Here is a 12,346-nt window from a genome sequence, read left to right as displayed (position 1 = left end):
AGGACATATGTAGCGCAATGACCAGTTGGTTAATGCATTCAAGGGGAAGACAAAAATAAAATGACTGCACATTAAGCAAACAAATGATATATACGACAGGAGTGAAGAACACAAGCACGCATCCACTGTATTTGGATATGTATCAAGAATAAGGTCAATGGTAGCACTATTTAGCATATGATATATATATAGCACATATGCTGAAAGTCAATCTCAGAATCAATGGGACAAATTTTTCGGTGTGCATCGGGTGTGACAAACTTCACTTTGCACTGGAAACGTCAAGGCCCCATCTCTAACATATTTCTTCAAACATGGTCAATAATTGCATGACCATAAAACACTTTACCACAAGACAGGACAAAAACTCATATTGATTATCTCCCAAGCGAAGAAAAAGGTTACAACCAGCGTGCAAGAAAAACCAACTCTATCCTGCGTATATGGAGACCAAAAAACAACATAAGGGGTGGGTGATGGAAGAAGAAGAAAGCCAGTTTGGGTTAAAAATGCATAGAAATTACATAATTTAAGTTACAATATGGCTCAAAGTTGAAATCCATATTTTTCTCAAAAAGTAGGCATGGCATGACGCTACTTTCCCCCCCAAAAAGCAGGGTAGAGTTGGAATTTTGCATAAAATTAACTGACAAAGTTACAACCAGGGACCAAATCGTAAGTAAAATAAAAAATGAGGGATTGTCAGTCAAATTCAAATATCAGCGGAACTGTCCAAAATGTTTTGAAACTTTCAAGGACTAAAAAATATTTTTTCACAAAATAAATAGGACACAAAATAATGTGAGAAAGAGGATAGTACATAAAAATATGAATAATATTTCTTTGTGTTTACATTTTTTTTTTTATATCTTCTATGTTTTTATAATTTTTCTTTATGGATAAATTATTGATGTGCAATACTATGTTTTTTTTATTGCTTATTTTAAGACAAAAAAAACTATTTAATAGTTTTTTTTTCAACTTGAATCTTTAAAAGAAATGAATCTTGATTTGTGATTTATGTTGAAAAAATTAAATATGTCAATAAATATGTGATAACCATACGGATATATATATATATATATATATACTGGCTAGTTTACATTTTCTCAATAAAAGGTAATTAATTTTAAAACTATTCTAATCTAAAGATAATGTTTAATGTTTGAAAAAAAAAAAAATCTTTTTTTTTTTCTTATGAGAATGCAATGAGTTATGCACAAATGAGCATATAAAAATTTAACTGAGGAAATTAACTTAATGTGTTCAGTTCTCACCCATGCATGCTGAATACATAATTCTCAAAAATTCTACTGCAACTGCAAAAGTTGAACCATATAGATTAATTAATTTGAGCAAAACATTCTCATCCAAAGCATATCAATAGATTCGAATTCAATAGGCTTCATTAAATTTAATCTGCAAAAATAAATAAATAAATACATACATACATATATATATATATAAGCTTAATTGTAATTCATTCATGCATATGTGGCCCCATATTTAAACTATTCCTTTCGCATTTAATTAACAAAGAGCTCAAAACAGCCATGAATGATACTTAATTAAACACACACTATACACTGCTACACTGCGAGGTCAGAACGACAACTCATTCATGTAACTCATCTTCTTCTTTTGATACTCATTCAAACACTACTCACTGCTCTCTCTTTATATGTATCTCAGGCCTGCACATTGATTTGCCATTTCAACAAGTGCAGGGTACCCTTATGATCCATCTATGTCTTGTTTTATTTCAACTACTTGTGATAACTATATAATCACTGATGATTCCCATCCCATGCATGCATGTATATATATATAGACTTTAAGTTTTCCAGAGAGAAATAAATTGGTACAAGACATGGCAATGGCATCTGCATGTCTTGTTTAATTATATGCATGGCAAGTGGGAGAATTTAAATATTTAAATATTAATATAAGTGAAAAACTAAAAAAAAATAAAAAAGGGACAGAAAGATATGATGATATATGTTTGGGAAGAAGACTTGAGAGGAGTGTTCATTGCATGAATTAATTACTGTTGTTCATGATGATCACTCTATGAATTTTCTCATCTGATACATGAACTCATGAATAAATTGTAGAGTTTAATTTAACACTTATGTTATTAATGTTGAATGATAAATTAGTATATATTTTTATTACAGAAAATCTTCTCTGTTAAATATGTTAACAAGAATACATGAAATAATGAAAATAACCTCACTATTTAGATTTTATATATATAGTTAAATTTAAAATCATTTTTCATGTGAAGTTATTCAAAGCATCCGTGGTACTGTTACCTGAAGGCTGTGCACCAAAATTCAAAGCAAGTTCTGTAGATCATCATAAACCCTTGATTATTACTAAATGACAAAACAGTAATTCCCATTCTATTTTCTGTTCATTTATTTAATCCCTCTAATAATGAACAAGCACTATTATTAATTAGTGCTTGGATTTAAAAAAAGTATTTTAAATTTAAATTAATATTTATTAAATTATTTTTTTATCTTTAATAGAGTGAGTTTAAATTTGAGCTTGAGTCCAAAATTAATAATGAACTTGTTTGTTCTTGAATTTAATAAAATGATTTAAAAAAAGTATTTAAAATTTAAATTAATATTTATTAAATTATTTTTTTATCTTTAATAGAGTGAGTTTAAATTTGAGCTTGAGTCCAAAATTAATAATGAACTTGTTTGTTCTTGAATTTAATAAAAAAATATTTTTTTATTAAATGTAGCATGAAAAATAAAAATAAAAAAAAATCAATGTCATTTTCCGTATAAAAAATGGAGGCCACCAAAGTCAGCTTTATACAAAGAGAGCAATAAATAATGGTCAGGAAAAAAACACAAAAAAACTCAGAGAAATAAATAGCCAATCAATCAAAGCAGCCTTTATATATATATATATATATTGGTGTATATATTTCTCTCTCCGAGTTAACTCTCTTTCTGTGAGGCTTCATTAATGACTCATGTAACCTCAGAGCCAAAGGCTTAAATGGTGATTCAGAGGGGCATTAAATGGCACCACGAAAGAGGTATGAAATAGAAATAGTGGTGGTCACTGCACTGCTCCACAGACATGCATCTACATACAAACTCATTTCTCATTTTTGAATGTTTCATGAAAGACATCTCCCCCAATAATTATGGGCGAAATGTTTTTGTTTCATTATCCGTACCCACTACTGAGCTAGAATTTTTTTAATAAATAACAATAATAATAATAATAATAATAATAATTTTCTTAAAAAATTTGTAAATATTTTATATATATATATATATAATTTTATTATATGTGTGTATTAATTTGTACAAAGCCTCAGAGGGACAAAAGTATAATTTTTATAAATATTTTATAAATGTAATTTTGTTTTTATATTATAAGTATTAATTTATATTAAAAAAAAAAATCAAGAGATCATGCCTCTTTCACCTCCTTGGCTCCGTTTGAATTTTATTGGAGATTAAATTGGTTGATAAATTATCACTAATTTATAGAAGAATAGAACTCCTTGAATAGATCATGATGAAGGTTAGTAAGCTTGCTGGATTTTGGTTTTAATCAAAGCTATGTTAATTAATTGAATTTTACATCTGCGTAAGTTTTATTTAATCTAATAATAGTTACTATATAACTTCTTTAACCAAAAATAAAAAATAGTTTGATAATCTTAATCTATCTTTGCATTGCATACATGCAATGTTTAATGATCATCATGAGAATTTTAATCTTTATAATGGTGAATTACATGTTAATTATTCCCTTAGTTTAGAATTTCGTGAGAGTTTATTCCTTCTGTCTCAGTATAATGTCTCCTTCAAGCATTCCTTTTATTACATAAAAAAAAAAAAAATCATATATATATCAAATTTACTATTCGTTTTACTTTCAACTCTTTTGAGTTGGGGAAAGAGTTTAAGAGTAATTTTAAAAAGTAAAATTAAATTCTTATTAAAATTTAAAATTAAACTGATGTTTTAATATAAGAGATTGAGTTTATGTATATAAGGTACATAGGGAGAGTATCTACTATTTTTGCATGCATGCATCTCTTTGTTGTGAGAAATATATTATCTTTATAAGGTTGAATTAAATGTTTGATTAATGTCTTAGATTATTAGCAAGATCTTTGTGGGACAGGGACCTTGGTAGGACTCTAAGCATTGTGTCTTTGGTCCCCCCACTCATGAAGTGGTGACATTCTTGTTCTATATGGCTAGCTCTATCTTATTTTACTACTCTTTAAATAATTGCATATCATGCATGCCGACAAAAAATTTAAGAGTTACTCCCTCCGTTTCTGTACAAATGTCTCAAATCACATTATCTCTTTGATTAAAAAACTTAATTGATTTCCAAAATTTAATAAAATTTTATTTCACTTTTCAAATTTATCAATATTTTATAATGTGGACCGACCACAATAAATACATTTTATTTACATTTTAACTCAGAATCAAAATCTTGATCATTCAGCTATTATGAAGTTGGCGACGTACCTTCAATCTCTCTATTTTTATTTTTTAACATATTTAATGCCTATTTTATTTAAAAAATAATTTTAAAAAGATATAATAAATATTTTTTTATATAATAAAAAGATAAAAGGGTAAATAAAAAGTAACATTGGAATGGGACATTTATATGGAAAGGGAGGGAGTATTATTTATAAAATTTATAAATAAACTAAAATGTTTAGAAGGATGATCTTTGATTTTTAATAAGTTAACCTTTTTTTTAATTCATTAATTTAAATATTTGCATGAACTTTATCATGCATACATCAATGCACCTAATTAGATTAGATATTTATAAGAATTAAGTGAATTTTCATTAAAGTGCCCATTAATGGAGAAATAAATATGTTGTGCATTTAAGAACATTTGGGCATTGATGAGGATTTAGATCTTGAATAAGAGGTTGGTGGGGGGCTTGTCTCATTTATAGCATGATTCTTGAATTACCTATTTATTCCAATTTATACTATTTTTAAGATGATTCTACAAAGTTTCATCATTTATTTTTTTTAATAGAGGGCGTGAATGAATGCTCATTTATTAACAATTGTCCTCGAGATAGAATAAGAGAGAAATAAGATTTTTTTTCCTTTTTGGAATAATATTTAAATTCTTTTAATTAGTTTAATCTTTTTTTTTTAATTTGGATAAATATAATTTCATATTAATTTGAAAGAAATCAGTGATTTGGATCAAATTATTGATTCAATGGTAATTTAAAAAAAATTATTAAACAACATGGCAGTTCTAAATTATTTAGCAAAATTTTTTTACTCAATAATTAAAGAAAAAATTAAAAAAATAAATAAAAAGTACTCCCTTTGTTTCATACTAAGTGTTAAATTTGTGTTTTGCATAATTATTAAGATTTTTATTTTAAAATCTAAAAAAATTATAATAAGATATTTTATTTTCATTAGAGCTATTTACTTGAACACACCTATCTCTGAATGAAAACAAAAGTAAATTTAGAAAAAAAAGATAATTAAGATTTACAGAACTCTCAAAAGTACTGACAAATAATTTGAAAAAAAAAAAAAAAATCAATATGAGAGTTACTATGAGATGGAGGAGGGAGTATTTGCAAATGGGATAAAGACATATCTTCCATTTTTTTCTCCTTTCTATCATTTTCCCTTTGATTCAATTTTCTTATTTTTTAAAATTTTTTGGATATTGAATTATTTTATTTTGTTTCTTACCATTAGAGGGTAGTGCTACGCCAGATGAGTGTTGGGCTTGTATTATAATTTCCACACCAACCAAATTAATTTTGAAGTACTATAGAACCCCAGTTAACTGCATCATGTTTACTCCAAATTTTTTTCACATCTTTTTGGATGGGATTAAGGTTATTCTGAAGAAAAATTTAATTTAATTTTAAATTTAATTAATGTGTTCTATAAATATAAATGAACATAATTATGTCATCTTCAATAATAAAACACAATATAAATTAATAAACTCTTTTTTTTGTTTCTTTTTTTTTATTAATATGGAGTCACAAGTCACTCATTTGGGAGCGAAGGGCCTTTTTTTTGGGATCAAACGTAGATGAATATTGAATATTTTTGAAATAATCTTCTATCAAAGCTATATTAGAAAATAAAAAAAAAAAAACAATGTATTCTAATAATTAAACCAAAATATATTATGATAGATACTCACACTTTTATATATATTAGATATTTTTTAAATAACAAGAATAATTTATTATCAAACATAAGTTTTTATCCCCAACTAATATCAAGATCGATTAACACACAATAATAAGCCATTTGAGTCAAGAGAGTGACTTACGTTGCATGCATGCATGCATGCAGAGAAGGAACGAGGAAGGGGGTTTGTTTTGGTGATTGATTGAGAAGTGAAATAGAGATTAATAGATTGGTTGTAAAGCTGATAACTAGACTATTTGATAGTTTAAAAGATTACAAAAACTAAAGCGTTCATAAAGCCAAAAATTTTAAAATGAAATAGAACAAAAAGGTATAGATTAAAATCTTGAAACATTTGGCGCCGTACAAATTAATGAAACAGAAGAAAAACAAAAAGGATGTAATTTTACACTGGAGTGTATGTTCTACATCCCACAACATACATATAATTGAACAATTAATTAATAACATTATAACTAAAGATCAGTTTGAACTCATTAGCATCAAGAACAAGCTTCAAATATTTGGTATATATATAAATGAAACAGAAAAAAAGGATCAAATTTTAAACTGGAGTGTTTGTTCAACATCTCATAACATATATATATATATATACACATATCTCATTGGTCAATTAATAACATTATCACTTAAGAGTCTGAACTCATTAGCATCAAGAACATGCAAGCTTCAAACAGTTGGCATAAAAGCGAAAAAAAAAAGCATGAAATTTTACATTGGAGTGTATGTTCTACATCTCATAAAATACATATCTCAATGATCAAATAATTAGCATCAAGAACAAGCTTAAAACAGTTGGCATAAAAAAGAATCAGAAGAAAGGAAAAAGGCATGAAATTTTACACTGGAGTACTGTATGTTCTGCATCTCATAACATACATATCTCAATGATCAATTAACAACATTATCACTGAAGAGACTGAACTCATTAGCATCAAGGACAAGCTTCCTAATAGAGGAGAAAGCACCCATGATCCCTACACCAGTGAAGACCACCATGATGAACATGTTAAGCATGAACATAACTGATCTTGTTGGAGGTTTGATAGCCATGTTGTACAAGAGCATGGGGAGAATGAAATCCAGTGGAATGAAACCAATGGCTCCAACAACACCAATTACATCACCGAAGAATGGTAACATTGCAGCCACAAAACCGCAAAATATCATATAAAGAGTCCTTAGAATTATTCTTGGAATAAGATTTCTTTTTGAAAAAGTTCCTTGATTCACATCGGCGGAGTTCTTCTCCATTATTTCATAGGCGACTTGCGAGTAAACCTGTGTAGTTTTTGCATTTTGGTGTTGGTTTGATGTAATCATCAGTAGGAGATTCACTGAATTATGCTAATTACTTACCAAGCCAATTGCAACCAATTGGAGGAGTATGAAGACTACTGCAAGACCTAGTAGCCATGTTGGAGCTAAAGAAGGACCGGAATCCGGCATTAAACTCTGGAGAACATTTGAGTTCACTTCATTACCAAATACCCAATACCCGGAGATTGCAACCGGGTAGAAGGTGACAAAGATGACTGAGTAGCAGAGCAAGAGCGCCTTCAGCATCTTGCCAGCAACTGGAGGAGCCACAGTTGCCTGATTAATGAATCATGAAATTAACTAAATGATCATGGATGTGTATCAGAACAATTAATATGCAGTATGTGGAATGCTTAATTATACTTGAATTTCCGGTAATATTCCATTGCCAAAAATTGAAGCTAATATGGAGATGGAAGTGAATGCGTTGAAAGATCGATTGGACTTGGAAGAATCCAGTGAGTATTTCCTTGGAGGAGGGTTTTTTGAAAAACCTGTAAACATTGAAAGACAGATTAATTGTTAGTTTCTCTTCAATTACTTCCTCCAAATGTAAACTCTTCTAATATATAGTAGCTATTAAATGGAAGTTTGGTAAGACCTATCTTTTCTTTTTCTCTTTTTGATTTGAAAAGACAAAATTGTGCATAAATCTAATAAATTACAAGAGAAATTCTAGTTTGGACCGGCCTGCACAACTTGTTTCCAAATGGTGAATATATCAAGGATTAGGCGGACAGGACATGAAACAAAAGACAGATACTAAAATAGAGAAAACAAGCGCAAAACCTTCTTATTAAACAGTTATTATAATCTTCGAAAAAATTTAGGAAATTAATGAAGTGAAAGCAATACTAAGACCTGCATTAAGGCATCCAGCAACCACAACGACAGCGTAACCAATTATCATAAGCAGCGAGGCAAGGTTGATATGGCGAAGTGAATGGAAAGAAGGAAGCTGAGAGAAGATTATTAGCACCACCGTCACAATAATAATGAAATGGTATAGCTTCAGAGGACCATTGGGACTGGCAGCCGAGTACATAATCTTCTCAAATCCAAGCAAGTAGCAAACACGAAAAGAACAAATTAAAAAGAAAAATTCACAGTGTCAATTACAGAAATGCAATCATTAGTAAGATATCGATTAGATACTTCTACAATTTACTTAAACAAGTGAATAATTAATCAAATGAGTCTCTAAATCCATTCTCTTCTCATCTCATTTGGCATTTTGATTCGTATACATTTCCTAATCCTCCTATATTAATTGGGTTTTGAAAGGAAAGCATTAATTCATTCATACCTTCCTATATTTGGGTTTTGAAAGGAAAGCATTCACTCATACATCAATAACATTTATGATAGAAATTAATCAAGGATGGAATGTTAGGCAAAAGGAATAAATAGCATTGATGATCAATGAACAAACCAACCTGAAGACAGTCAGCTGCAAGCAGAATGGTACCAATCCCAATTCCCGTATTGATTGCTCCCTGTATGCAAACCACAAAGTAGAGCATCCATCCAGACCCTACACACCAAATCCCCAGCAAAATTCATCAAAAATCACTTTCAATTGAAATTTAAAACCATTAATCTAATCAAAGGATTCATCAATCAAAACAATAATACCCAAAACATCAGCGGCGAGCTCCCGGAACCTAATATGCCGACGTCCTCCCCTCTCACAATGCTCAAGAACCCTAGACATGAGAAGATAAGCATAGAAAGTGACAGACGCCATCACAGAGAGCAAAACCAGCCCCAAACCCCAGCCAAGGCCACGCAGAGCATAAGGCAGCGTGAGGATTGTTGGGCCAACAATGGCGGTGGTGAGGTGACACCCAGCATGCCACCAAGTCCCTGATCATCACGTCCATCATCATGATCCATCAAACAAAGAAACAGGATGAAATATAGCAAAAAGAAAAAGAAGGTGAAAAAAAGGTGGGACCTTTGGATTTGAGAACCAAGGCGGCGCCGGCGTCGAGGGTGGGGAGGGGTTTGGAAGGGGAAGAGGAGGAGGAGGAGGGGTGGTGGTGGAGGTCCATGGAGAGGAAGGGGATGATGGCATGGAGATGGGAGAGAGAAGTAGATGAATGGGAAAAGGATAAAAAGGTTAGGGTTGAAGAGGGACGGCGATGTTTATGGAGGTGGTGATGCTGGCCAACAGACTCAGTACCAGTGCAGTTATTCTTCCCCGCCGTCTGGATGGGATCTTTTTTTAAATTAATATTTTTTCAAATATTTACTATATTTCAACAAATAAATAAATGAATAAATAAATAAGAAATCTTGGGCTAGCCCAATGGTAACTACCCATAGTTGTAAGTGAGAGATTTACAATTCATATTTAAGGTCCCATGTGGGAGTTCTGTGTGAGGATTATCTCTCGTTCTCCCATCCAGGATTGCATGGCATGGAGATTATTCTCAGGAGGTCATTCAAGCCACCGTAACTGGTGCACCTCCGTACCCACTTGTCCTTTGCTTTGTCGCTTGTCGAGTTTGTCAAAAAAATAAATAAATAAATATTTTGGGGTTTTATTTAAAAATTTGGTTTATTTGTATAATAATAATAATAATAATTAGTATTAGTATTATTGTTAGGGAGAAATTTGTATGCAGGCGGTTCGGTTTGGGTTATTTTTTCTTAAAAAATAAGATTAAAAATATGTTTATGTGTATTATTTATTTTATTTTAATGCAGACAATTACTTGATCGATTGATATTGGGTAGCTGGTATGATATTGATGTGGTTTGTTTATATTTTTGTAAAAAATAAATTATTTTAATAATTTAATAATGGTTAAATGTTAGTAAAAAGGAAATTATTACTCAAACTTTGTTTTTTCATTATTTGGAGATTTTGTATGAATATATATAAAGGGTAATTTAGGTATTTTACCAATGAAGTTAAATCTTTGGTATACCTGAGACTGAGAGTAAGAGAACAACTATAAATAGATGACCCTTACACATTATTATCTTTTAGAAGCACTACACATCACCTTTTATATATTGATGTGGTTTGTTTATATTTTTGTAAAAAATAAATTATTTTAATAATTTAATAATGGTTAAATATTAGTAAAAAGGAAATTATTACTCAAACTTTGTTTTTTCATTATTTGGAGATTTTGTATGAATATATATATAAAGGGTAATTTAGGCATTTTACCAATGAAGTTAAATCTTTGGTATACTTGAGACTGAGTAAGAGAACAACTAGAAATAGATGACCCTTACACATTATTATTTTTTAGAAGCACTACACATCACCCTTACGGGCCTCTTGTATATATATTTTTTACCTCTTTACCATGCTCTTTGTAGGGTTGTCTAATCTTTAATTATGTGATTGAATGCGCATTTAATATCTCATCAAGTTTCATTGTGTTCTGATCAAGATGCATATGTTTTTTTTTTTTTAATAAATTATGATGGTTTATCCTTTTAAAACAAATCTTTGCCATACAAATCCTTAGAATTTATGGGGTTTTCATGATCTAAATTATAATAATTTAAGCTTTGATTTTGATTTGGGAAAAGTCAAATAAACTCCCTTCAACTGTAATTTTCTCAACCACACTATACTCCATTTTATTTCTACTAAAATGAAAAATGACGTGTATATATCATATCAAGTGTTTTTTTCATCTCAATGTCCACATCAATTAGTTTATATATATATATATATATATATAATATTTTCTTCATTAGACATTGAATTTGTATTTTAAAAAATATGGATAAAAAGAAAAGATTTTGTGTTCACTGTCTCTTTTTATTCAATAAAACTGTGATTTATCCACATTTATTTTAAAAAAAAAAAAAGGTTTTTTTGCCAACATTAGTTTTAGCATGTGTATATAAAAAAAAAAATTTGCTAATCTTTGATAACTCTTGTAAACAAATTCAACTTTACATTGTAGTTTTATTTTAAAAATTAATTGTTGGAGTGGAAAATAAGTATATAAATCATATTTATGCATAAAATGCGAAAAATACTTGTGTTCATGTACCTTTCACTAATCATTAGAGTATATATAAAACATCGACTATGGACATTCTACTAACATCCAGAGAGAAAAAAAAACAAGAAAGAGAATATAAAAGAGAAACAAACACAAAAGAAATGAATTGGGTAATGAACTATATTGTCTCACGGTTTTTTGCGGGAATGGGTTAGGTGAGGTTTATTTTTTATTTATACTCCCTCCGTTCTTTTTTATCTGTCACAAATCCATATTCTTTTTTATTTGTTGTTTTCTAATATCAAGAAGTATTTATTATTTTTTTTTCCCAAAACAATCCTTAACACTTTTTACATCTCTCTTCTTGGAATTAAATATGAGAGAGAAATGTGAAGATATAAATTAAGGGTGATTTTGAAAAGATAACTAATTTTTTATAAAATTTTATGAAATAACAGAATTTTTTTTGTTAGGTTTTGAGATTTAGTTAACTAGACAGATAAAAAAGAAGGAAGGGAGTAATTTTTTTGTGGGGTATAAATGTCATTGAACGATCAATATTAAATTTGTACTATTTCGATGTTGATCTAATAATTGTGAATGCATCACTGTGTGGGTGTAGGTATTGTTCATCATACAACATTGTCTATCACATTGTCTATCACATTAGACACTTTAGAGAAGATGTCCAGTTTAATTTGAATTCAATGGTTGATTTACGAACGTCCTTAGATATCTTTAGATTTGTTATCTAAGAACGTTCATAAATGACTGGCCTCTGTATATATATACATATATATAATTAAAAGAACAAACCAAGCCA

At 29.4% G+C, this 12,346-nt stretch overlaps 1 protein-coding gene across 2 annotated transcripts; it reads right to left on the bottom strand.

Annotated features, from left to right (window-relative positions):
• Positions 1–6,934: 6,934 nt before the first annotated feature.
• On the bottom strand, positions 6,935–9,713 carry LOC120251241 (probable GABA transporter 2). 2 transcript variants are annotated; one of them, XM_039259788.1, is made up of 7 exons: positions 9,501–9,713; positions 9,179–9,409; positions 8,980–9,077; positions 8,405–8,591; positions 7,907–8,037; positions 7,583–7,819; positions 6,935–7,504 (listed from the first exon to the last, which is right to left on the bottom strand). In XM_039259788.1, the coding sequence occupies exons 1-7, from the start codon at positions 9,595–9,597 to the stop codon at positions 7,115–7,117; spliced, it is 1,371 nt and encodes a 456-aa protein (XP_039115722.1). In that variant the 5' UTR covers positions 9,598–9,713; the 3' UTR covers positions 6,935–7,114. The 2 variants fall into 2 exon arrangements, with proteins under 2 accessions (XP_039115722.1, XP_039115723.1); XM_039259789.1 differs by having other exon boundaries at positions 8,405–8,501.
• Between the last annotated feature and the right edge of the window lie 2,633 nt (positions 9,714–12,346).

The sequence above is a fragment of the Dioscorea cayenensis genome, chromosome 20 (genome assembly GCF_009730915.1).
Source record: "Dioscorea cayenensis subsp. rotundata cultivar TDr96_F1 chromosome 20, TDr96_F1_v2_PseudoChromosome.rev07_lg8_w22 25.fasta, whole genome shotgun sequence".
Classification (NCBI taxonomy): domain Eukaryota; kingdom Viridiplantae; phylum Streptophyta; class Magnoliopsida; order Dioscoreales; family Dioscoreaceae; genus Dioscorea; species Dioscorea cayenensis.
The sequence above is the reverse complement of the archived record's forward strand: the minus strand, read 5'-3'. Positions and strand labels throughout refer to the sequence as shown.